This window comes from Aspergillus campestris (assembly GCF_002847485.1).
Source record: "Aspergillus campestris IBT 28561 chromosome Unknown P168scaffold_4, whole genome shotgun sequence".
Lineage (NCBI taxonomy): Eukaryota > Fungi > Ascomycota > Eurotiomycetes > Eurotiales > Aspergillaceae > Aspergillus > Aspergillus campestris.
The window spans coordinates 1763200-1787517 of NW_020194339.1; the positions used below are offsets into that span (position 1 = coordinate 1763200).

General features: G+C 54.9%; 12 protein-coding genes across 12 annotated transcripts; 5 read left to right on the forward strand and 7 right to left on the reverse strand.

The window, feature by feature from the left end:
* Positions 1–286: 286 nt before the first annotated feature.
* P168DRAFT_317467 (uncharacterized protein) lies at positions 287–1147 on the forward strand (the record flags this gene model as incomplete). Its single annotated transcript, XM_024840106.1, has 2 exons — positions 287–694; positions 743–1147. 2 exons carry the CDS (start codon positions 287–289, stop codon positions 1145–1147), a joined length of 813 nt encoding a protein of 270 aa, XP_024694557.1.
* A 404-nt stretch (positions 1148–1551) lies between these two features.
* On the reverse strand, positions 1552–4128 carry grc3 (putative RNA processing protein Grc3; the record flags this gene model as incomplete). Its single annotated transcript, XM_024839369.1, has 6 exons — positions 1552–2369; positions 2495–2680; positions 2770–3082; positions 3134–3691; positions 3810–4042; positions 4092–4128. 6 exons carry the CDS (start codon positions 4126–4128, stop codon positions 1552–1554), a joined length of 2145 nt encoding a protein of 714 aa, XP_024694558.1.
* Positions 4129–4362: 234 nt separating this feature from the next.
* P168DRAFT_289369 (MICOS complex subunit MIC60) lies at positions 4363–6605 on the forward strand. Its single transcript, XM_024836987.1, has 4 exons — positions 4363–4514; positions 4639–4729; positions 4798–6377; positions 6451–6605. Exons 1-4 carry the CDS (start codon positions 4401–4403, stop codon positions 6493–6495), a joined length of 1830 nt encoding a protein of 609 aa, XP_024694559.1. The 5' UTR covers positions 4363–4400; the 3' UTR covers positions 6496–6605.
* Positions 6606–8160: 1555 nt separating this feature from the next.
* P168DRAFT_280829 (uncharacterized protein) lies at positions 8161–8739 on the reverse strand (the record flags this gene model as incomplete). Its single annotated transcript, XM_024835890.1, has 2 exons — positions 8161–8544; positions 8647–8739. The coding sequence occupies 2 exons, from the start codon at positions 8737–8739 to the stop codon at positions 8161–8163; spliced, it is 477 nt and encodes a 158-aa protein (XP_024694560.1).
* Positions 8740–8925: 186 nt separating this feature from the next.
* his3 (imidazoleglycerol-phosphate dehydratase HIS3) lies at positions 8926–9879 on the forward strand. Its single transcript, XM_024834250.1, has 2 exons — positions 8926–9316; positions 9383–9879. Exons 1-2 carry the CDS (start codon positions 9004–9006, stop codon positions 9796–9798), a joined length of 729 nt encoding a protein of 242 aa, XP_024694561.1. The 5' UTR covers positions 8926–9003; the 3' UTR covers positions 9799–9879.
* Positions 9880–10082: 203 nt separating this feature from the next.
* P168DRAFT_326267 (HVSL domain-containing protein) lies at positions 10083–11053 on the reverse strand (the record flags this gene model as incomplete). Its single annotated transcript, XM_024841106.1, has 3 exons — positions 10083–10467; positions 10522–10753; positions 10864–11053. The coding sequence occupies 3 exons, from the start codon at positions 11051–11053 to the stop codon at positions 10083–10085; spliced, it is 807 nt and encodes a 268-aa protein (XP_024694562.1).
* A 216-nt stretch (positions 11054–11269) lies between these two features.
* Positions 11270–13419, reverse strand: P168DRAFT_266837 (pseudouridine synthase PUS2; the record flags this gene model as incomplete). Its single annotated transcript, XM_024834997.1, is given in 5 exon segments — positions 11270–11362; positions 11374–11500; positions 11554–12762; positions 12864–13067; positions 13122–13419. 5 exon segments carry the CDS (start codon positions 13205–13207, stop codon positions 11270–11272), a joined length of 1719 nt encoding a protein of 572 aa, XP_024694563.1. The 5' UTR covers positions 13208–13419.
* A 209-nt stretch (positions 13420–13628) lies between these two features.
* On the reverse strand, positions 13629–15088 carry P168DRAFT_296262 (O-methyltransferase; the record flags this gene model as incomplete). Its single annotated transcript, XM_024838100.1, has 5 exons — positions 13629–13942; positions 14012–14463; positions 14521–14644; positions 14698–14824; positions 14897–15088. 5 exons carry the CDS (start codon positions 15086–15088, stop codon positions 13629–13631), a joined length of 1209 nt encoding a protein of 402 aa, XP_024694564.1.
* P168DRAFT_133016 (uncharacterized protein) lies at positions 15059–16146 on the reverse strand. Its single transcript, XM_024832697.1, has 3 exons — positions 15966–16146; positions 15163–15911; positions 15059–15080 (listed from the first exon to the last, which is right to left on the reverse strand). The coding sequence occupies exon 2, from the start codon at positions 15798–15800 to the stop codon at positions 15231–15233; it is 570 nt and encodes a 189-aa protein (XP_024694565.1). The 5' UTR covers positions 15801–15911; positions 15966–16146; the 3' UTR covers positions 15059–15080; positions 15163–15230.
* A 428-nt stretch (positions 16147–16574) lies between these two features.
* P168DRAFT_326269 (uncharacterized protein) lies at positions 16575–17976 on the forward strand (the record flags this gene model as incomplete). Its single annotated transcript, XM_024841107.1, has 5 exons — positions 16575–16761; positions 16820–16876; positions 16934–17381; positions 17451–17546; positions 17622–17976. The coding sequence occupies 5 exons, from the start codon at positions 16575–16577 to the stop codon at positions 17956–17958; spliced, it is 1125 nt and encodes a 374-aa protein (XP_024694566.1). The 3' UTR covers positions 17959–17976.
* Positions 17977–18340: 364 nt separating this feature from the next.
* Positions 18341–20229, reverse strand: car2 (ornithine-oxo-acid transaminase; the record flags this gene model as incomplete). Its single annotated transcript, XM_024834998.1, has 3 exons — positions 18341–18886; positions 18941–19642; positions 19732–20229. The coding sequence occupies 3 exons, from the start codon at positions 20227–20229 to the stop codon at positions 18701–18703; spliced, it is 1386 nt and encodes a 461-aa protein (XP_024694567.1). The 3' UTR covers positions 18341–18700.
* Positions 20230–20379: 150 nt separating this feature from the next.
* Positions 20380–23462, forward strand: gpi10 (putative glycosylphosphatidylinositol-alpha 1,2 mannosyltransferase). The gene is made up of 5 exons (XM_024832696.1): positions 20380–21139; positions 21254–21484; positions 21549–21706; positions 21777–21923; positions 21976–23462. The coding sequence occupies exons 1-5, from the start codon at positions 20834–20836 to the stop codon at positions 23315–23317; spliced, it is 2184 nt and encodes a 727-aa protein (XP_024694568.1). The 5' UTR covers positions 20380–20833; the 3' UTR covers positions 23318–23462.
* Positions 23463–24318: the final 856 nt, after the last annotated feature.

Consider the following 24318-nt stretch of genomic DNA (forward strand, 5'->3'; position numbering starts at 1 on the left):
CGATCCCAATGTGGTTTGCCTCCCCAGGAGATCTCCGATCAATGGCCACTGTCCGGTTGATACGTGTCACGGTCTGCATTCCCTGTATCCTATAGCCGCACGCTGCTGCTGAATCTTAATCTAGTAGCTGCATGTTCGCCTGACACGGGTGTATAGGCTATCGATGAAGATACATACATGCAATCTCTCGACAAATGATGTAACATATACCTGCCTGCTTGCTTGAGGAGACTGGCTCTGCCTCGACTGCGAGGCGCCGGTGGAGTACGGCTTCTCGGACAGTTTTATGTATTGTCGCTGCGGTAGAGTCCAGCAGGATGCATATCGCTTCCACTGTCCCCTTCAGACCCACGGGGCTTTTTCAACCGCATATGAGCCGGGCATACTCAATGAGACGCTCGAAGGCTTGGATGCCTTCCCAGAGAAGAATATCTTACTCTTGGGCGAGACGGGGGTGGGCAAGTCTACCTTTATCAACGCCTTCGCCAACTACGTCTACCACCCCACTTTGGACGAGGCGAATCGAAACTCGTTCCAGTCCGTGATCCCGTTCTCCTTCAGAGCGTGTGACGATGTCACATTCGAGGAGAGAATCACCGACAGCAAGGAACAGCTCATCCGAGGTCTACAAAATGTGCACGACCAATATGAAGATGAATTGAGCCAGATCCTGAACTTCGCGGCTTCGTTAAGCGTATTCTTGAAGAGAAGGTCACTTGCTCTGTACTAGGATCCCTTGTAGGCTAGGTTGAGTGCCATAACGGACCCCAACGAGCCCTTGCAAAGGATCAGAAACCAATACACCACGACACTCGCGGCACTCGAGGCGCCGAACAGTGGCTCTGGTTTAGCGGTGGATACTACCACTGTCAAAGGAAAGATGGAAACACTGTACGCCCTGCAGCACTTTGGCAGCTCACTCCGGAGCAATGTTTCCGCATTGCAGGATGCGCAAGATCGCACGCAGCTGGAGAATATATTCCCTGTCGTGGTCCGCGGTTGGGAACGTCCGACACCACCGACACCACCGGCCGATGGTGGGAACTTGACACCCGGGACTTCAGGAGGTTGGAGAGTCGATGTAGCGAGTCGACCTGGTGGGGGATTGCCAGTGACTGTTCCGGTTGTGGGGCAGTTGGCCCAGTAGATGTTGAGTTGTTGTTTTTGCCCCCATGAAAGTGCTGTTTTAACTCTTCGTGATTGGAAACCATTCGCAGTTCTTCATAGATTAGCTTCAAGATCATCAATCTTATCGTTGTTCTGTCCGTTCCACGCCGCCTGTTTACACAGTAGATAGGGCTAGTCGTCACCTGGTTCAAGATTCCCTTGGGAGTGGCAATCTTACTATCTTATATTACCTAGTCTACTGAATTGACAAGAGGATCAGTTCACTGTCTGGATTATTCTGCAACATACAGTTTTAGACAAGGTATGGATATTTCTTCAAGACACAAGTATGTGCCTGGTCCTGAGGTGGATTGAAACAGTCCATGGGCCATGGATTCCCCGAGGCTCTAGAAAATCAAGTATATATATACATATAAAACCAATCTACCACTCCCCCTCACTCTCACTCCCCGGATAAGCCTTCTTCTTCAACTTCCACAAATGCCCAGACCCCCGCTGCTGCTGCTCCCTCCGCCAGCGACTGTGGTCCTCGATGACCTTCATCCAGGGGACATTGCTGGCTTGACGGATGCGGTGGTTTAGGAGGGCTGATATTTGGTCTTCCTTCTCTTTTTCTTGAGTGGTTGATTTGGACGTTTGCTCGTCGATCTGGACCCGATGCCGCTTTTGGGCTGCTCGTGCGGAGTGGTATTCTTCGCTGAGGGCCCAGTTGGGGTTATCGAGGGTCCCGCGCACGAGGATTATACCGTGACTTTCACTGTCGGTGAGGGCAGCTTGGATCTGGCGGGGTGGGATGGGGGTGATGAGCTCGAGGTGCTGCGTTTTGGGGTCAATGGAGCGGATGAGGGCTAGGCCTAGGCTGCGGGTGGTTTTTGGGTCTGGCGGGTTGGTGCTGCCGGAACCGGAGAAGAGGTAGGGGAGGTTGGTTGTGGGGGCGCGTGTGATGAGGGTTTCGAGGGTGGCGGGGGTATTGGTGTCGGTGTCGGGGTCGGAGGAGGATGTGGAGGAATGTCCTAGGATTGGGGTGGGAGATTCAAGGGCCACGATCGAGACGATGGATCCGTCGAGAACCTCGTGGAGGATGTCTGGCTGGATTGCGGAGCCCAACACCATGATGCCGCGGATGCCTGCGGTGGGCCCGGCGTAGCGGACGCGGAAGGGGCGCGTGCGGGCGAGGGCGTCGCGGACCAGAGAGGGGTGGCGAGCGGGCCGGGGCGGCCCATGTGGAAGTAGGATTGCATCTGCATGGCGCGGAGCTGGGCGCTGGATCGGCTGACGAAGTCGGTGGGTTGGGAAGGCAGCGTGGTGAGGCGGATGCCGGCGTGGTGGGCGGCTTGCGCGAGAGGCTCGACGACCTCGCCGGGACCCTTTTCGCTCATGTAGACCACGTCGGAGAGACCCAGCGTGCGGATCAGCCAGGTCGCAACCTCGAGGCCGAGGCCGAAGATCCAGCCTGGGTAGTTGATGATCAGCGGACATTGGGGGTAGCTGGCGAGGAGGGCGTGGTAGCGGTCCATTAGGTCGACTGCGGAGATCATGTAGTGATCGGGGTCTTCGCGGGGGAGGTGGCCCCGATGTGATGCGCGCGGACGATGGTGCCCTGGCGCGAGCCGTCCAGGGAGGGGTGGGTGAAAGGCGGACCGAAGACCGGGGTGCGGACGTGCGTCAGCGAGACCTGTCCCATGGGTGAAAACTCGGGCTGCCCGGGGTCCAAGTCCAGGAAGGCGACGCCGTCCGTGTTGCAGTAGTTGGTCTCGGTCTGGGGCGCGGGGCTGAGGAGGTGGTTAAGGAGGTAGCGGCTAAAGGTCGATTTGCCCGATCCTTTGGGACCACAGACGAGAGTGCGGAGTCGCCCGCCGCGCTGGGAGAGGGACTTGATGGCGGCGCTCCACTGCTTCTCGAGATGTAGCGGCCACAGATGGCGCTTGAGGGAATCATCCGCGGATGTATTTAACTGGACGGATTAGCGCAAGCTCCATGTGAAGGGGCCTTGGATTGAACATACCACGGAGAACGATCTTCGGCACGACGACGGGGCCTGTTTCAGCGTGAACTTGTCCGCCGGCGTGTTCTTCCCGTTCCAGACGCACTGGTACAGGGGCGAGAGATCCCCCAGACGCGTGATGCCCGTGCTACAGGACTTGATCTCGACTTCGGCGACCCCGTCCACCCCGGCGACGCATTTGATGACGGGGAGCGAATGGGTCGAGGGGGCGTAGACTCGGTAGACCTGAGGCGAGGGGTGCAGCTTTGCGCCCATAAGACTGACGAGGCCGCGCTTGACCCAGAGGTCGTACTGTCCCACCAAGACCAAACTCATCTTCTCCTTGATGCGCACGCACAGCGTATCCTCGTCACTGTACACGACGTTGGACTTGTTCAGGCGCGTTTTGGAGAGCGGGAACTCCTGGACCTGTACGGGAAGCTCCGCCGGCGATTCATAACTAGTCCGGTCAGCATATGGCTCCTGATCATTCCAACAGAACGAGGGAAGATTACCCGTCCTCCTCCTCTGATTCTTCGTCTGGAGCAGCGATGGGATCCATCCTGGTGTCTTCTTCGACTGCTTCCGATTCGTTCATATCCGAGTCAGCCGGGACCTGATCCTCAATTTCCTTCTGAAGCTGACGATCAAGCGACTCCTGCGCAACCTCGACCTTCTCCGTCTCTTTCCTCTCGACGCTCTCGCGACGGTCTATGGCATCACTGCGTCTCGACGATCGTCGCAGCGGGGGGTTGTCATTGCGGGGCGATTTGGCGGGAGTCTCCTTCTCCTGACTCTCCGGTGCATGTCGCGGCTTCTTAGACGGGGGTTCTGGAATCGGATCGACCTGGGAGGGCTTCTCTGTGGCCAGGGCCTGTGCCTGAGCTTGTTGCTGTCGAGCCTTGCGGGCTGCCACCGCGCTGAGGGGAGCTACTTGAGTTAGATTTATTGACCAATTGGAGATACAAGAAGTACGTACCAGCAGGTTGCTGCTTCTCCGCCTTTCGTTTCACCATTTGGGCTCTTTCTTTCCAAGACTGTGGGGTATAGAGAAGTGAAGATGAAGTTATTCCCTTATCAGCTTTCATATTTTTTTTTATCGCAAGCCGAGGTGTGGCGGTGCAGATGAGGTACCAGCCACAGCCAAGGCGGTGAGGCCGATCGGAGAGAATCGTGAGAACGAAGAAGGAAAACCAAAAGCATCATCCGCTCTCTCTCTCTCTCTCTCTCTCTCTTCACTCCATCTCCCTCCTCCCCCCACCTCCTCCCTTTGACCAGATAGCCCCTCATGCTGCGCTCATCTGTGGCCCCGGGTCGCCAATTGCTGTTGACCTCTGTTCGTCAACGGTCTGCCTCGCAATGGCTCTCCAGAGCTGGCGCCAGTAGCCGACTATCCGGTCAGGTATGACGATGACATCAGTCTATGTCCTTTCTTTTCCTTCCATGTTCTTTCTTTTTAACTTCAACTGTCACCTCTTGAAGATAATATGTCTAATCATCAATTAGAGATACTTCGCCGATGCGAGACCGCCTCCCCCAGCGCCCCGACCCCGGCCTCCCCCTCTTCCGACTCCCCAATTCCCCCGGAGACCGTCTTCAAGCCTGCCACGGAGCAAGGTACGATCGCCCTGTGATGTCGATGGACGCAATTTCAAACGCCAATGGCCTACTGATCGATTGTCTAGGTGTTCCCCCCCCTCCGCCTCCCGCCCCCGTCCGCAAGTCCGGCCGCTTCAGGCGCTTCCTGCTCTACCTGATCCTCACCTCCGGATTCGCCTACGGCGGTGGTGTCTTCCTCGCCCTCAAGTCCGACAACTTCCACGACTTCTTCACCGAATACATCCCCTACGGCGAGGAGACTGTGCTCTACTTCGAGGAACGGGACTTCTACCGCCGATTCCCCAACACCCTGACCACCCAGAACCGCATCGCCTCGCGCCCCAAGGAGGAAGGCAGCCAGGTCACCATCCCCGGCAAGAGTGGTCTGTCCTCCAAGCTTTCCGCCGATGACGCCGGCAGCGATGTCTCCCAGAAGGGCCCCCACATGAGTGCCGCCAAGGCCGAACAGGCCGGTGAGGCCCAGATCAAGCCCGAGGCCGCCTCCCCGGCCAGTAAGACCACCGCCGTTCAGCAGGCCAAATCCGACCACGCCACCAAGGAGGCCATCCCCCAACCGGCCGCCCCCGCTGTGACCCCGCTGGACTTCTCGCAGGTCAAGGAGGGTGACGAGGCGATCGTGCAGGAGCTGGTCAAGACCTTCAATGACATCATCACCGTCATCAGCGCCGACGAGAACGCCGGCAAGTACGCCGGCTCCATCACCAAGGCCAAGGAGGAGCTGCAGCTCATCGGCGACAAGATCGTCGCCGTCCGGGATGAGGCCCGCCGCGCCGCTCAGGACGAGATCCACCAGGCCCACGCCACCTTCGACGAGTCTGCCCGCGAGCTGATCCGCCGCTTCGACGAGGCCCGCGCCCACGACGTCGCCCAGTACCGCGAGGAGTTCGAGATTGAGCGCGAGAAGCTGTCCCGGGCCTACCTCGACAAGGTCCAGACCGAGCTGCACCGCGCCCAGGAGGTCGCTGAGCAGCGCCTCAAGAACGAGCTGGTCGAGCAGGCCATCGAGCTCAACCGCAAGTACCTGCACGATGTCCAGGGTCTCGTCGAGCGCGAGCGCGAGGGCCGTCTCAGCCAGCTCACCCAGCTGTCCGAGGACGTCGCCGAGCTGGAGAAGCTCACCACCGGCTGGAGCGCCGTCATCGACACCAACCTCAAGACCCAGCAGCTTCAGGTCGCCGTCGACGCCGTCCGCACCGTCCTCGAGCGCTCCCCCGTGCCCCGCCCCTTCATCCGCGAGTTGGTCGCCGTCAAGGAGCTGGCCGCCGAGGACCCCGTCGTCGAGGCCGCCATCGCCTCCATCAACCCCGCCGCCTACCAGCGCGGCATCCCCTCTACCCCGATGATTGTCGATCGCTTCCGCCGCGTGGCCGACGAGGTCCGCAAGGCCAGCCTGCTGCCCGAGGATGCCGGTATCGCCAGCCACGCCGCCAGCATGGTCCTGAGCAAGGTCATGTTCAAGCGGGACGCCGTCACCGGCAGCGACGACGTGGAGAGCGTCCTCAGCCGGACCGAGACCCTGCTGGAGCAGGGCCGCCTGGACGACGCCGCCCGGGAGATGAACAGCCTGAAGGGATGGGCCAAGATCCTGAGCAAGGACTGGCTGGGTGATGTGCGGAAGGTGTTGGAAGTGCAGCAAGCTCTGGAGGTATATACCCATCCCCCCCCCCACCTAACTTTCCTCCTCCCATAACGACATGAAACTAATCCACAATGAACAGGTAATCGAGACCGAAGCTCGCCTCCAGTGCCTGCGAGTTGAGTAAAAATCCCTTCAAATGAATTCAGCATTTCTTTTGTCTCCTGTAACCTTTTTCTCCCCCCTGCTTCCAGGACCTGTACCTCTAGATGTGTTCTTTTTTACCGTTGCGTCGCTAGACCCAATTCTAGATTTTTCTTTGTTCTTTTGATCGTCAGATAGTTATCTAGGATGTCGGGACTTGTATATGAGATATTATGACGCGTAATAAGTGAGACAGAGTATTATTTCCTTTATTGAGGTTATGGGTGTTCTCTTCTATCAAGACTATGTCTTCCTCTATTTATCCTTGGATATACGACCCTTTGGTATACAATCCCTAGGGTATAGCAACCCTCATCAAAGCCATTGAATTCCTTATCATCCCCAGCACTCCAAATCCACATCCCCATTCCATTATCCACCACTTGATTGACGGAATTGAAACAATCCCTCTGTGAAGAAAAAACAATGTTCATTGAATGGAATGGCCTCTCGTGTTACATGCCCTTCTCTCACGCTCAACCGTCCTTTGTTATATGCGCGCTCTCCTTGTTGGGATGGTGACGGACGACGAATAGATGTATAATGGTTGGGGAAGTATAAAAGGGTTGGCGAATTCCTTACTTCAGTTGCTGTTCTGATTTACAGTTGAGGTTCTATCCATACTACTTTCTTGAGTTTCTGTTCGCGATATACTTATATCCATCTTTGCAGATTCTTACATATACTAACAGACTTGACTATCCACTCATTCCATCACCATGGCTAACAGTGATTCTAACACCGACCATCCCCAAGAGCCAAGGGACAAGATGCACAACAGGATTCTCAACAGACCGCCCCCAGAGCTAAAGCGATCCGGGGCGTTCATCCACCGCGAGAAAAGCGAAGGTGACCAAACTGAGCCCGAGTTCCCCTCCGGCCCGCTCGCCATGGACCGGGACCAGGTCTACATGTTGCCCGCGACGTTAGTTTCGTACGCCAAGGCCGGGATGACAGCCGTCAAGATAGGCCAGTTGCTGCACAGGGCGGTTTACGACAATGACGCGCCGCTGGGCCATCTCGTCACGACGCTTGTGGATGAGCGGACGCCGTACGCGGAGATCGCGACGACTGTGTTCTTGTATCTCGATCTGCGTGATGATAACGGGGCCCCGCTGTTTCCTGATTCGTGGGTGGGGGATAAGGAGGTGCGTCCTGAGCCTGGGCCTTATGCGCGTGAGGTTTAGGGTAGGGTGTTTTGGCGTTTCTGAGACTGTTGGGCTGATTTTTAAGGGCTGTGATGATCCGTTTCCTGATTTCGCGACGATGATGGGGTTGGATTAGGTGTAGGCTGGGTAGTACTTTGAGCGTGTAGCTTGATACTCTTGTCCAGAGAAACTCCGGACTGATCAATGTACGTAGCCAGACGTCATAGTCGCATGGTAGAGGCCGTAGCATGGTAGAGGCCGTAGCATGGTAGTCTCATTCTCGAAAGTGGAATTGATAGGAGTCTGAATATCACCCCACGCGGTTTGGTAGGCTCCTCGAGAGAATATAAGTACGATCACCTACAATCATCAGCACAATCTACCGACAACCAGTAATGCAAAAACATCAAACCTAATACCAAATTGTCGCTAACGTTCACTACCTATGTACAATAAAAGAAATATCTACAATACATACCATACCATATCAGTCAGTCAGTCTACTCCACATAGCGAGCCGCCGCTTCGGCCTCCCTCCGCTCCGCCCGCTTAACCTTCCTCACGAGCTTGATGTACTGATCGACCCTCCTCTCCGCATAGACACATCCGCCCAGCGTCATGACAGCGATCTGGAGGAACACTTTGAACTGCGGGGTAAGGCCCCGGTAGACGCGGGATGCCGGAGAGAGCCACTCGGAGAAGCCTTCCAGCGGCTGGTAGAAGAACTTTGATCTCAAGCGCTCTTTCGAGAAAGGTGACACTCGAGGGCGCGCGTGGGCCTTATGCGACGGGTCGGATGGGGTCGGAGGTGATGCGGGGGGAGAAAAGCGAAACGGATGGGGGAGGATCATGATCATGTGTGCGAGGATGGAGACAGAGCCGAACTGTAGATCTATTAGTATTTTGGTATGCTTTGAAGACCTCTACAGTGCCTAGTCATCTCGTATCGGTGGGCTAAGTTCATCTGGAGGGCGATATGCACATACCCGGAAGGCGCCTGCCAGGAACCCCGTCACGGCTTCGGAAGTGACCTGATCCGGCGGATCAATGTCCTTCCTCTCCCACGATGGAGCAGGCATTGCTATGATAGACTGTACTGGAAAGGGAAAGATAGATATCCTGGTCAAGATGAAGTTGAAGTAGATCGGATGACGCGGATTGGCAGATTCGGAGATGCCCGGATCAACCATTTCTCCCGTCCGGTAATACCAATACGAGCGATACCACAAGGTTTCCCCGCGGCTTCAAATATCAAATCCCGGAGATATCGTTCGCCATCCACTCCTCCGTCGCCCCATTCCTCTATAACCGGTCAATTCGAACAATCGACCACCTCCGCCACAATGCCGCTCGCCGCTCGAACCGCGTCCCTGTCCCGCGTCACGAACGAGACCAAGATCCAGGTCTCGCTCTCCCTAGACGGCGGGGTTCTTCCCCCCTTTGAGGCCTCGGAGCATTTCCCCGAAGACCCCAAGGACGCAGAGGCTGCCAAACAGGGCGTTGTTCCTATCAAGGATGCCGCCCATGCGACCCAGTTCACCGCGACCCAGCAGATCACCGTGAGCACGGGCATTGGCTTCCTCGATCACATGCTGCATGCGCTGGCGAAGCATTCCGGCATGAGTCTGGCGGTCCGCGCCAAGGGCGACCTCTTCAGTAAGTAGCCATAGCAATCACCGGTGTTGTGTGGAGTGTCATATTCTAATGTTCTTCGTGCCACAGTCGACGACCACCACACAGCCGAAGATACCTTCCTCGCGGTCGGCGCCGCTTTCACCGAGGCCCTCGGAGCCCGCCAGTCGCTGGCGCGCTTTGGCCGTGGCGATGCGCCGCTCGACGAGGCGCTCTCGTGGGCCGTGATCGATCTCTCCAGCCGTCCCTGGGCCGTCATCAACCTGGGTTTCCGCCGCGAGAAGATCGGCGATCTGAGCACCGAGATGATCACCCACGGATTGCAGAGCTTTGCCCAGGCGGCTGGCGTCACCCTCCATGTGGGGTGCACCTACGGTGACAATGACCACCACCGTGCGGAGAGCGCTTTCAAGGCTTTGGCTGTGGCTATCCGTGCTGCTTGCACGAGGAGGGTGGCTGGTGAGGTTGGGGCTGGAGATGTTGTGAGCACTAAGGGTGTGTTATAAAATAGATGTGCGGTTTTTGTTTTGTATCAGAAGACGACGTTATGACGTTTGGATAATCAATAGACTTGATCTTATCAGTTTTTTTTTGGGTGGAACTCCGGGATTGGTGGATGGAGAGTAATTGCCCGTCATAAACCCTGATCATGGCTCCTCAAGTTATCCTATGGTCAAATGATCTGTACAGAAACTGCTAGCAGCGATACCTCGGGGACAGGAGAGGAGAAAAGAAGAAAGAGGTCATGCTATGGTATCATGTAGCCTGTCATATTCACATAAACCAACCCCTAAGCAAGCGAAATACTCGAAATCTGATTCCCAATCTTCGCCTTAACACAATCAAACCGAACCTCAATTTCCCCAAGACTCCGTAAATCCATCGACGCGATTCGCTCCCTCGCCTCCAAAGACGGCTCCGTCAAACTCCACGCCAAAGAGATATGGAAACAACGAGAGTAATCACCAGACGGCTCTCCCGACACTTGCTTTCTGTCGCCGTCCGTCGAGTTCGCATATAATGGCGGCTGATCGAACAGCGCCAGATAGCGATTCGACAGTCCAAGCAAGCGGTTCAAGCTATCGTCCGCGGGTCTGCTCACGCGCAGGACGTAGAACCAGCGCGTTTTGTCGAAGTTGGAGACGCAGTCTAGGGTTTCTACTGTGGTGGTCACGCTGCGGTGTACCGTTAGTGACCATTTGTTCAGGGTAAGGAAATTCTAAGCATACGCTTCGATATGCGACTTTTGAATGGCCGTTTGGAACACTGTCATGAACGACTGCCGCTGTTCAGTTCGAAGGACGGCCGGCCTCGAGAGACTGATGTGGAGAGGAAGTCTAACGCCGAGGTCACTCCGTAGTAGACTGTGTATCTCTGGCTCTCTGCTGTTCTTGCCTAGTTGAGCTCTCATTTGACTGATCGTGTCGCTCAGCAAGGCGAACTCTTCATTACTTGGATACCCTATCCGTCCGAGTTAGCGGGTCTGTCACTGGTAAATGGAGTAGAAGATTTACATTCTAGGTACAAATGGGTTGGCCAGTTCCCTTCAACATGCGGAATAGCTCTCTTACGCCCTCCGTGAAGACTGGGATCGTCGCGGACGCTGACGCGAGTGCTCGTCGCGTACAGGTCGTGGAATGCCGCTGGTAATGGCGGGATGTCTGAGGGGGTTGTGTTCTTTCGGGCCTTTTTGGCTGGGGGTGGGGAATTTGATTCTGCTGGTGATTCGGAGTCCGAGTCGGAGTATTCTACCAGGGCCATGTTATTTATGAATTTATATAGAAAAAGACAGGAGAGAGGTGTGGTCATGTGGTGAGTGGAAGTACAGCCTGAGACGGGTAACTTGTATTATGGATGCCACTAAATTCAGGCGTCTACTATCTTCAATGGAACAGTCTATATATATGGATTTATTTTGTCAAGTGAACATGGCATTGGAATCTCATTCGTTATATACGTCTATTCCGTGTGCTAGGATCACCCGCCTTCCTCCCCGTTGTTAGGAAGTGTCTCGTCTTCTGACTCCTCCTCTACCTCAGCCAGCGCTTCTCGCTGGGACTTGCGGTCTGTCTTGCCCTCACCAGCTTCGGGGCCTGCGGTGCAGCACCGGGCGCCAGGACAGGACGGGCAGCGCCAATACCACCGGACGTGACGTACAGGAACTCTTCTTGCGGGAAATGGTCGATGTGGTTGAAGAAGGAGGAGAAGCTGGAGAATCGTTAGCTGCATGGAATTTACAGGGAACTAATAAGTCAACTTACGCGTTGAGCTGCTCTTCCTCGCGGAATATCCGATCGTAGATCTCGCGTTGCTTGAATTCGTCGATCTCTTTGTTATATCGGTCAAAGTCGATGCTTTGCTTGCCGTTACCGATCGTATCTTGCCGCTTGTTGTACATTTCGAAAACCGGGCGCTCCAGCAACAGGCCCAGTCCAGGCGCCTTGGGGATGGCGATCTTTGTGGGGCCGTACGTTTCCGCGATGCGCGAAGGATCACTGCCGCATCGTACCACCATCGCCGCCATGGCGACCATCTTGCGGATCTGGTGCATCATGAAGCTTTGGCCGTGCACCTTGAGGCTGAGCCACTCGGTGCCGTTGATGATGATAGGCTCGGGGTGCATCTTGAAGGACTTGATGAAGCGCTTGGCAGAGGGGTCCTTGAACATCTTTTGAATAGTGAAGTTCCAGAAGTTCTTCGTCCCAACGTACTGATCAAGTGCCGCCTGGATCCGAGCCCGACGGGACTCGGGAATGCGGTACGCCCGTTTCGCGGTGATATAAACAGCCTTGACCTGTTTCACGACGTCAATGATCTGGCGTCTGAGGGCTTCGTCCGCTTCGGAGGCAGCATCAGCCGGGGCTGTTTCAGAGGTAGCTTGAGCCGCCTCGTCTTTGTTTTCTGCCCCCTCCGTCTGCTGTTCATCCTCATTCTTGGGGCCCTTGTCTTCGTCAAAGTACAGTGCCTTCTCGACGAGTGCGCGAATGTCCTCCGGAACACCCTCCAAGATCGGTTTGACGTGCTTCTCATCGACTTCGTCCCAGAAGCCAGCAACCTCCTCCTGTCTAGCGCGATACGCCTCAAAGTCCCCTTCCTTCTCGGCAACCTCGGCGATCTTCTTCCCTAGGTACGTGCTGGGATGAGGCGGCAGGAAGCAATGGCTCGGAATCAGGTATTCGTATACACGGGAGTCGCACAACTGGTAGCTGCTGAAGGACTTGCTGGTGGGGAGAATGTCCCAGACCCGAATCTGCGCGCTGAGCTTGTCGTTGATCTTTTGAACAATGTCCTCGTCCTCAACGATCAACTTCAAGGAGACAATGTTGCCCGCAGCGTGGACACCCTTGTCCGTACGCGCACACCGCACCAGCGACGACTTCTTCGGGTCCGCCGCATTCGCCTTAGAGATAGCACCAGCCGCCACAAACGCAGTGAAGAGCTCTCCCTCGATCGTCTTCTCAGTTTCACTCCTACCAAACGTTAGCACCTTTCTTACACATACCCCGCACCACTCGACCTCGGTCCAACCGAGAACAGTGAGCCAAACATGGAAAAAGAATCATAAACATACAACTGCATCCCTTTATACCCCGTCCCCGAATACCCCAACAGCACAGCAACCTTCTTCTTCGGCCGTCTCTGCTCCTGATCGATATCCTCCTGGGAGAAATGCGTCGCATAGACAGGGGCCTTGACCTCCTCCCCATTCTCTATCTTGCGCCGATTCTTCTCTGCCTGTTTATCGTTGCGCGCGCGCTTGTCTGTGTGGAGCCGACTTCCTTGGTGAGCGATGGCCGATCACGGTCGTATACCAGCACGTTCAACATACCTCCACTCCTTTCGGCCCATATCTCTAGCTTTACGCTTTCCACTAGCATCTCTCTGTCCGCCGCCTCCCCCTTGTTTATTATCCATTGCAACGGTAGTGTTTCGAGGCTTGGGGTCTCCCAACGCTGTAATGATCGAGCGGTGTTTGCGAACGACCTCGTAGGGTTGAAGAGTGCGGTCGGAGAGTTTTGGCGCGACGTAGCTCGATTCGTGTAAAAGGACGATAGCCTAGGTATAAAGCGACAGGAAATAGCCCGGCTATGCATAGAAAAAGATAGACGGGGTAGAGATGTGGCGAGGGAAACCATAAAGAAAGCGCTCTTGAAACTATTAATGGAGGTTTTTTTTTCCAGCGGCCGATTTCATGGGCAGACAGCGCTAGTCCATATGCGGTTAGACTGCCATATAATGACGCCTGAGGCATTGATTATCAACTACTCCATCTTTTATACATTCACAAATTATATTCAAGCAGAGCAACCTATATCTACAGACGTGGTTTGGATAACTACTTCAATCGTGCCTCGATGACTCCCGTGGGCACACCAGGCAATCGCCATACTTTGACCATTTGCAATCCCGAGCGATCGAGCAGGTTCGCCCAGTCTTTCTCGGTGCGTTCGACGCCGCCGAACGTCATCATGGTGTGGTCCATCCAGGCGTGGAACATCGTCCCGCCTTCTGCGGGCACGATGAACTCGGTTATTAGTACTCGGGATTTCTCGCGATCCATGGCGCCCGCTAGGTTGGACAGGATCGTTCGCGCCTCGGGCTCATCGGGCCAGTCGTGGAGGCAGCGCCGGATGTAGTAGGCCAGAGCTCCTGCGGGACGAGTAGAGATCAGCAGGGGAGGTTGAGAGCGGAGAGGAGTAAGGCAAGTATATAGCATACCCTTGACTGGTTGTGGATCGAAAAAGTCATGGCCCATCGCTTCGATGCCATGAGACTTAATTTCGTCCCCGTTATCCTCGATTACGCTGGGCCTATCCTGGAGGATGAATCGGCCCTTGAGGCTTGGGAAGGCCTCCTTGATCTGCCGAGTGATATGGCCGCGCCCACCACCGACGTCAACTAGGGTGACAGTGTCGTCGTTGGCAAGTCTGCCCAGTTCTTTTTCGAAGGGGTACAGGTCAACGGTCATCAGGGACGAATCGGCCCCCTGCATCGCGTCGTTGAAACGACTAAACCGGTCCGGAAACTTGGAAATATGTTCAAACATTGTCTCACCCTGGCAGTTCATGGTCGCGGTATATGGGTTGTTGTGCAGAGTGTACCGGTCTTTCCAGCCGTTCTGTTTCTGCCAATCGTAATTGCGGAGCATGCTGGGGATGAATTCGTCGGCCCTGGAAGATGGATGTTAGCGGATATAAACACCGTCGAAAGGGAACATCCATGCGCACATCATATTATACACGGCTTGCATCTGTGGCGCCAAATAAATCTCCGAGAAGGGCGTGTGGGCGTACTGCTCCTCTCCTGTTTCCCGGACAGGGCCGACGGGGGTAACCGCCCGCATGAGTCGCACTGTTCACAGTCAGTTCGGTTATCTTGGCCTAGGCGTGTCCGGTGTCCGGTACCAATCAGTGCTTTATCCACGCCGGTTTTTAAGGCGAGCTTGTCGGCTGAGATGCTCTCACCACCCGTCGGCATGGCTTGGAGTACTCCGCCTTCGAGCAAGGCCCGAATCGCTCCCATCTTTGAGGCCTGTTTCCCCCATCATGATCAGTATGACGGGCGTGGGCTAGAACGAGGGTAAATGCTAAAAGCCATGCTCACATCCTCGAAATTGGCAAAGACCATGTCCGCCGGGCCGCGGATAGTCTGAAGCAGGTTGTTTGCTTTGGTCATGAGGCTGTACCGTGCGTTAAAGTTGGCTGCATTTGATAACTCGGCTTGGTGCTTTTGCACCGCGAGGAGAACTCGATCGAGCTCATCTTGGAGGATGTCAACTGGTCCGATACTACCCATGATGCCACAATCAATACAGGTCAAGAGGCTACGCTCGCATGCAGGACTTGAGGGGATACATCAGGGCGTTTCACATTTATACCTAGATCAAGCTCGGAGCCAGTCGAAGTGCCTAAAAGAGGGGGCAGGGGCGCAGTTCCTCTCAGATTATCCCAAAACTCCTCGAAGGATGATCATACCGCAACGGAGGCAAATGACGACCAAGTGGTCCATCCGTCTCCTGTCTGTGCGCTCGCGGTTCAAACACATTTCCGACGGGTGTGCCGTTTCTGATGGGCTCGTCAACGTCAACCAAGGCCCACTGCACCCCGGCTAAGTCATCGATTGCATCGATAGTGAGATTGGACGCGCAAGGACACCGTGAATCCTTTTCCTCATTTGGGTTGGCGACGAACAACGCCGGGTTAGTCCACAAAGCTTCCCCGACGAATGCTGTTGGCTCGTTCAGGATGTGGCTTGTGCGCATAATGTGACAATGGGATTGTCCACTGAGCGCCTTGGACTCTCGATACGATGACCCACCGTCTTGGCCAGTGACCCCGATCGGATGGTTCCCCCTGTAGATTTCAATAATTGGCCCACTACCCACAGGCAGAAGTCTGTTGAACTCTATGCGTTTCTGACATTTCGCCCCGCACGTCCGAACGCTCTGTGATCTGGTCTGCATGATGCGTCTACGGTACGGAGGAGTACCCCGTAGTCCATTATGCATTGGACTCCGTAATTCAACAAGTCTAGGGATTCGTGAAGAAATTCCCTGGTCAACTTTAGATCAAACCAGACTAAATCGGCAGGGGGGTGGATCCTGATCGATTATCATAGCCTACTTGGTTTAGTACCAGCTCGCCACAGCTGATCAAAAGACTTTATCACTTACTTCGTATACACCATGTCCAGCTCGGACAAGCGGGGTCTCTCGTTAACAAAGAATAAAGCGATATTCCTGCAGCAATCCCAAGGGAACGGCTATTTGTCACAAAAATAGACTTCTCACTGCACGTCGCGAGTCAGGAGAGACAGATGATAGACGCACCTCTCCCTTGCATTATTGAGCTGTCGTACAAATAGTGCCGACGCCACCTCGATCTGTCACGATGCTCAACCCCCAGAACGCCGACCACTCGAGCGCAGGAACCTTCGGGAAGAAGGAAATTTTCTGACTGGTTTCCGGGGGGGTGATGTGCGATATCAAATTTGAACGTGTCACCACCGAGTGTGACCACTAGTCAGAGCTGCTTTTCGGGACAAATCTTCCACATCCGTTTGGACTAGAGACTTTGATGTAATTCACGAACAGCATATGCTCTGCTCTCAATAAGTACGAACGCGGATTGAAAAAGCAAATCCCAAAAACTATAGGGAGGATGGAGGGAATACGGAGTAGATACAGAGCCATCCTCATATAAGGATGCCTCTGACCCACGGGATACCCTCACTTACCTCCTATGTCATCTCAAATCGTGCAATCTGATTTGGGACTCTGATCATGGACTTGAGCAAAACCCCAGCAGCACCGCCCCCGCCGGGGGTGACCCCCAATTTCGACAATCCTGATGGCTCTGAATATGAGATCTACTCGATCAGTATCGCCCTATGTATGACCGCGACTCTGACCTTGATGGGTCGCCTTTATACCCGTGCTGTGATTTTGCGGGCAGTCGGTCTCGATGACTGTAAGTGCTGTCGGTGGTTGGATAGTCGGCACATGGGGATAACGTTGGGTTCGTCTAGGGTTATGTATTGGTGGCCAGATATGTGCATGGATCTTCACGGTCCTGAGTATCCTTAGTGAGTATCATCAGGCCTTTTCCCTCAACCAAACAAAAGCTGACTGGACGGTACCAGACATCAGAAACGGCTATGGGGTCCACATCTGGGACTTGCATCTCGACAAGTTAACCCCGTTCAAGCAGTATGATCTCGTCGAAGAGGACATCTACGCCCTCGGGGTGTGGTTCGTCAAGACAGCCATCTTGGTCTTCTATCTGCGTCTCAGTCCCGAAAAGCGCTTCCGCCAAATCACCTATGGCATCATCGCCTTCGTCGCTATCTATACCCTGGTCAGCCTCCTCATCTTCACCCTACCGTGCCGACCCATCGCCGCTACCTGGGACGTCACCCTCATGGCGGAGGCCAAGTGCATCAACCAGTTCGATTTCGTCTATGCCAACGCGGCTTTCAATATCCTTTCGGACCTGATGGCCCTGGTTTTGCCCATCAGACTGTGCTGGAACTTGCAGACCTCCCTCAAGCAGAAGGTGCTGCTGATGTTTCTCTTCATCATGGGTTCTTTGTACGCACTCCACAAGGCTCCTCGGAAGACAGTAAACCCATCGCTAACCACAGTCGATCATCTCCACAGCGCGTGCGTCGTCGCCATCATCCGAGTCGTGACAATGATGCCCTTTATCGACAGCAACGATTTCACCCGGTTCAAAGTGACCCTCGCCAAATGGTGGTACGTTCACTCTCGCGCATTAACCCCCCTCCACTCTCACCCCACATCCCAAAATACATACTAAACATCCCCTAGCATGGTCGAAATCAACGTCGGCATCATCTGCGCCTCTCTCCCCGCCCTCCGTCCCCTCCTCATCCGCACCCGCATCTTCAGCGCCCGCGACATGAGCGCTGAACCCGACAGCAAGTATCCCCCGAAGTCCTCGCGCAAGAAGGTCAGCCGGTCGTGGAACAATATCACGGAGTTGGATAGTCAGCGGACGCTGCAGGGTGGGCCGGAGGGTGATGTCGAGAGCGCCATCCCTCAGGGCGGTGATAACTCTGGGTCTGGCGTGGTGGAGGACCGTACGATTGTCAAATCGACGGACTTGGAGGTGAGCTATGAGAAGGATAATCCGCCTCGAGTATAATATTTTCTTTTGTTCTTTAACCTCTGTTGGTTGGTTATTCTGGTCTCCGCATGGGTTGATGTTATGGATCCTGCCGTTTGAGTTCGGCTATATATATACTCTTCAATCATTCATAATTGATATTGGAATCAAACGTCCGTTCCACTTCAATCTCAAAAGATATAGCCAACTTAATCGTAATAATGCCAGTGGAAGTGATGGTCCAGAGAATGTGAAGAAGAGACGAGGGATTTTCCACCAGGCCAGTCAGCCACGCGGGGTTTGTTTGTCTCCCTGTCTTTTCCCTCCATATAAGATGGAGAGCCCACCCTGGATTTTTCCCCTCTCTAGTTCTTGATCTTACTTTATTCTATTCGTGGATCGCTTTATTCTACTTGTGGATCGCTCTGCTAGTCATGAAGCGTCATGCTTTATTATCTAAAACCGACATAACTCGACAACAGTCTCGGATCAGCTCGTCCATTATCCTTGGACAACTCGTGCAGCCGTTTTCGCATAAATATAGCTACACGTCGGTCGCTAAGGTCGAGATGGACAGTAGTGTCTATCTAATCGCCCAATGCTGCATCGCATGGTGACTCATTCCTGGAAGAGCAAACCGTCAACTCTAGTCAGAATGTGCCCCACAGGGCAGCAATGCCGACAACGGTCTAAGTCATTATCATGTGTGCGCTCTCGTGGAGGCCAACAGGCGAAGCTCGAGGCGCGGCTGATCCGTGTCTGTTGTCTGGAAAGGGCCCGTTTAGTTCTCGACACCGATCTTAATCTTCTTTTCAGGAGGCGGGATGACTTTGTCCTCATCGGCGCCCTTGAGTGTGGGAAGAGCATCGACTGCGTCGGAGATGATCTTGAGCGCTTCCTGGATCTGTTCCTCCGTGATGACGAGTGGCGGGGCCAGACGGATGATGTTTTGGTGGGTGGGCTTGGCCTGGAAAGAGCATTAGCATTCGACGGCTTCCCCCCTCGATCTCGGAATACGTACCAGCAGACCCTTCTCCTTAAGCAGCATGCAGAGGTCCCAGGCGCTGTGACCACCCGTCTTGGTTTCGTCGATGATGATGGCGTTGAGAAGGCCCTTGCCTCGCACCTTCTGGATCATGGGGTTCTTGATCGCCTCCAGTCCCTTCCGGAAGACATGGCCTAGCGTCTCCGCCTTCTCCACCATGTTCTCCTCGCGGATAACCTCCAGGGCCCGGATGGCGACCGCGCATCCCAATGGGTTACCGCCATAGGTCGACCCGTGCGTGCCCGGCTCGATGGTGAGCATGACGTCCTTGCGGCCCAGCACGCAGGACACGGGGTACATACCACCGGAGATGGCCTTGCCCAAGAGGACCATGTCCGGCTTGATGCCACTCCATTCGTAGCAAAGGAGCTTGCCCGTGCGGGCAATGCCCGTCTGAATTTCATCGCAGATCAACAGCGCATTGTGCTTGTCACACAGGGCCCGAGCCTCCTTCAGGTAATCCTCGTCCGGCACAACGATGCCCGCCTCTCCCTGGATGGGCTCGACCAGGAAAGCCGCGATGTTGGGGCCCGCCTTCTCGAAGGCTTCGCGCAGCGCCGCCTTGTCGTTGTAAGTGATGGGCTTGTCGGTTCCGGGAATGTTGCAGCCGATGCCGGGCAGGTAGGGACCATAGTTCTCACGGGACTCGGGGTCGGAGGAGAGAGAGATGGCGGCGAACTGCACAAGACATACCAGGTTAGTGCCTCGACCCACCTCACACAAAGATGATAATAACGATAAAAATTATTATGATAAATGGGACATACCGTGCGACCATGGAAATTGTTCTCGGCACTGAGCACCAGCGCTTGGTTCTCGGGAATACCCTTGACCTTGTAACCCCACTTCCTCGCGATCTTAATACCCGTCTCAACAGCCTCGGCCCCCGTGTTCATGGGCAAGACCATGTCGAATCCGAAGAACTCGGTGACAAACTGGGCGAACCGTGGGAAAACATCGTTATAAAAGGCGCGCGAACTAAGGGTGACCCGCGAGGCCTGATCGATGAGAGCAGCCAACAGCTTCGGGTGACAGTGACCCTGGTTGACGGCGGAATAGGCGGACAAGAAGTCGAGGTAGTGACGGCCCTCGGGGTCCCACACCGAGCTCCCTTGTGCCCGCGAGATCACCACCGGGAGAGGATGGTAGTTGTGCGCCGCATAGTCCTTCTCCACCTGGATGGCCTCCTGCGTGGACGGCACATGGTAAGCACTGAAGTCATGGGAGTGACCGTTGGTGGACCCGTTGGTATTCTTGGACGCCATGATGGATAACTGAGTATTAGACTATGGATGAAATGTTAATTGAACAATCTTGGTAAGGTGATTATTGTACGAAGGGCAAGAATAAGGAGAAAGCAGAAAGAGAGAGTGATGTAAGAGCAGTGGCGACAATTGAGGTTAAATAAAGTTGATAGTCCGGTGGAGCCTCAGGCCGTCCAGTTGATATCTGGCCAAATGACGCTGTTGTGGAGAAACAAAGGACGAAAAGGGACAAGAATGGAAGACAAAGAAAATGCGACTAGACCTCTAAGTGCAAGTCGATGCGCCAAATGCCCACGATGTCTTCATCCACGTCGCGATCGTTTCCACCATTGGTTGTGCTTGCATTTCGCATTACTCAATACCAAACACCGACTGCGCTTACTCCCGGCTAGAACTCTCTCTCTTCTTCATCCCCAGTCTTATCTCTGTCGCGGTCTGATTCCCCGCATTATTCTGCATTATTCTGATTATTATAATTCAATTACCAGGGATTATTCATTCCTCTCTGTTCTCTACTTCCATTGACGAGCCTGTCTCGTGAAGAAGGGTCCCCCCTATTAGTGCGGGGTATACGAATAGCTTCCCGACGCGTCGTGCGGCGAGTATGTCGAGACCCCGTCGAACCAGGAGATCAGATCACCCTGTGTCCGTGTCGTCATCGTCGGTGTCTGACTCCTCCGACCTGGATTCGATCTCTCCGTCGCCAACCGCATCCCTTAAATCGTCAGATTCCTTCGTGTCCGCAGCGTCATCGTCCACGGCCTCCAATGTCTTCCTCTTCCTCGTCGCGTTTCGGCTGCTGAACGCCCTCTCCGTCCGAACCTTCTTTCAACCCGATGAATTCTTTCAGTCCCTCGAACCCGCCTGGCAGATCGCGTTTGGAAAGGATCAGGGCGCGTGGATCACCTGGGTGAGTGGAAAGAAACAAAACAAAGAGGCCGACCGCCCCACGATCGGGTTCGACCTCGATCGTTGTATTACTGGGATCGCTGATAAATGACGTGACGGAGTGTTCATGAAACAGGAATGGAGGCATCAGCTGAGATCGTCCATCCATCCGCTGCTGTTTGCCGCTGTGTACAAGGTCGCCGATCTCCTCGCCCTCGCCCTTCGCCTGGCACCCGCAACACGTGCCGACTTGCTGGTGGCGGCGCCCAAGTGCGCTCAGGCCGTTTTCGCTGCTCTCGCCGATTGGTATACATGGAAGCTCGCTGGGTTGGTGTATGGTCGTCGCAGTCGTGAAGCCTGGGTTACGGTGGGTTTGACCTTTCCTACCCTCCGGGGTAATGCGATGACCTCAAGGTTGATTGGATTTCTAGCTGGCATTGACGGTCGTCAGTCCCTGGCAATGGTTCTGCTCCACCAGGACGCTGTCCAATTGCCTTGAAACCACGTTGACCGTGGTCGCGCTCAATTCGTGGCCCTGGAAGTGGTCGGTCGATAACGTTCCCCACGATTATGGTTCGCATGCTGGGAGGTATGAAACTCAAGGGTCCTTTCTCGGGGAAATAGCAGATCGATAGGGCTGACCAACGAAACGCGTGTAGTCTACGCCGCTGCCTCTGGCTGGCCGCATTGGCCTGTATCCTGCGACCGACCAACGTCTTGGTCTGGATGACCCTGGCCAGCGTCGCGTGGTTCCGGAGTACGTGGACCGGACGGAAAGTCCTCGCGCGAGAGGCGCTACTTTGCGGGTGGGTCACCTCGCAACAACTTGAACGTATCATGGAGCTAACGTCTTCACAGGTCGAGCACCCTCGCTCTGTCGGCGGTGGTGGATCGTCTCTTCTACGGGGTCTGGACCTTTCCACCCCTCAAGTTCCTGTACTTCAACGTGGCGCAGTCGTTGGCCGCCTTCTACGGGAGAAATGACTGGCACTATTACATCTCCCAGGGCTTCCCGCTCCTTTTGACCACAGCGCTGCCCTTCGCGGCCGTCGGCCTGTATCGCGCATTGAGACCGTCCGCCGCCACCGGATCGCAACGGACCATGCAGGGGCAACTGGCTGCGATATGCCTGGTGATGCCGCTGGCGCTGTCCTTGATTTCCCACAAGGAAGTTCGGTTCATCTACCCCTTGCTCCCGGCGCTGCATGTTCTGACTGCACCTTCCCTCGTGACCTTCTTTGCGCCCGCGGTATCCCGATCCCATGCGGCCTACACGCCGAGACGGCTGACTTTGATGTTTCTCTTGCTGGCGAACGTGGTCATCGCGTTGTACACCACCCTCTATCACGCATCGGGGACCCCCAGCGTCCTGTCCTATCTCCGGGAACAGCAGCAAGCGCACGCTCCCGTTGACAAGTCGGCTGCGAAATCGGGGACCGGCATCAGCGCAGGATTCCTCATGCCCTGCCATAGCACGCCCTGGCGCTCTCATCTGGTCCACCCGAACATTCACGCGTGGGCGCTGTCCTGCGAGCCGCCGGTCGGCCTGGACGAGGCCCAGAAGGCAGTCTACGTGGACGAGGCGGACCAGTTCTACGACGACGCGAGTCAGTTCTTGCGCAGCCATATGGGTGGTGGACTCCACCATGTACCCCGCCGACCATCCTACCAGGACTCCTCCCGGCCGTCCGCGGCTTCGCCCACCGTCCACGACTGGCCGGATTACCTCGTCTTCTTTGCCCAGCTAGAACCGACGCTGAAGTCGACCCTCCGGAGCTCCTCGTACGGCGAATGCTGGCGCACCTTCAACACGGCTTGGCACGATGACTGGCGCCGTCGGGGGGACATCGTCGTGTGGTGTCTGGACCCCGCGGAGCAGCAGGCTTGGCGGTCCCAGACGCATCAGCGCGAAGTCGAAGCGCGCGATCGCCAATTCGACCGCGTGGTGAAGAATTTCCAGCGCGAGGCCCACGCACTGCGAAAGCAGTCCTCCTCGAGCCGGTGGGCGCTGCCCCGGCCCTCCATGCCCCGCGTCTCGTGGCCGCCCGTGTGGCCGTGGAGCCAGCCGAAGCGGAAAACCTGGCTGGGCATCGAGCTGCCCGAGTCACGGTGGACTAGCAGCCCATCTGGGAATTGGGACTGGGCCAAAGTCTGGAGGAAAAAGGCAAAGAAGGTCGTGGATCGAAAGTTATGGGCTTGACATGTCTTTCCCTAGTTTCATTCCTTTCGGCTCTTGTCTTTCTACTGCCTTTTATTTGATTGATTCGTCCAGGATATCTCGTTTGCGCGTTTGGCGATTTGCTTGACCAGCGTTCCAGCTGAGGTGCGCCCACAGGTTGGATCTGTCTGTATGTATATGTATGGTATACTTGGTATTTGCAATTACCGGTGTAGTGTAATCAATTGGATAGGACGAAGGGAAGAAATTGTCTTGAAGTCTATCCTTCCCATTGGGATCTACAGTATAACCTAGTGGCCTAGGGCAACGATATGTCCAGCATACTACGGAGTACTCCAGGACCAATCACTACCAGTCCAAAACTGATAATCAGATATCATTTGCTAATGATGCAAGAATGGAGGATATTGTACAATGATATAATAAGAATCACATTATGTTTGAAGCACATTTTGTCCTAGGTGGATGGATGATAACTGGATTGTGTTGTTTGCCTCCACGTGACTTTCGATGTATTCGACTTCAACTTCTCCAACTTCATCATCCTCATCAACCTCGGGAATCTATCTTGAATCATCCATTATCGTCCAACCCCACATCAATCCTTTTGTTTCTACAGTCGATTCATTCATGACTTTGTCCTCCCCCCACTCAAGGCGGGGAAATCACCCCGATCCGCGGTGATGTCATGGACTTGATCCAAACACAATGGCCACTGAATGACGCCCGAACCAGAGATTATGTTACCCTAACAAAGGCAATTGATATCTAGTGACACCACGACTACGCCAGGTCCACGTGTGTGCTTCCCCGGGCGTCTGCATTGTTTGCCTTGATTGGATTCTTCCACCGGGATTGTCTGGAAGATGAACACGGCCGAATCTTAGAGCTCTCCTTTGTTCCATGGGCCCGCCAATCTGGTCCGCGAATGACGAGTAGACCTCGTTAACTATGATGATACAGCATGACCTATCAACCCGCTAACTCGTGATGTCAGGATTGCACAGTGTTCCGGCAGAATA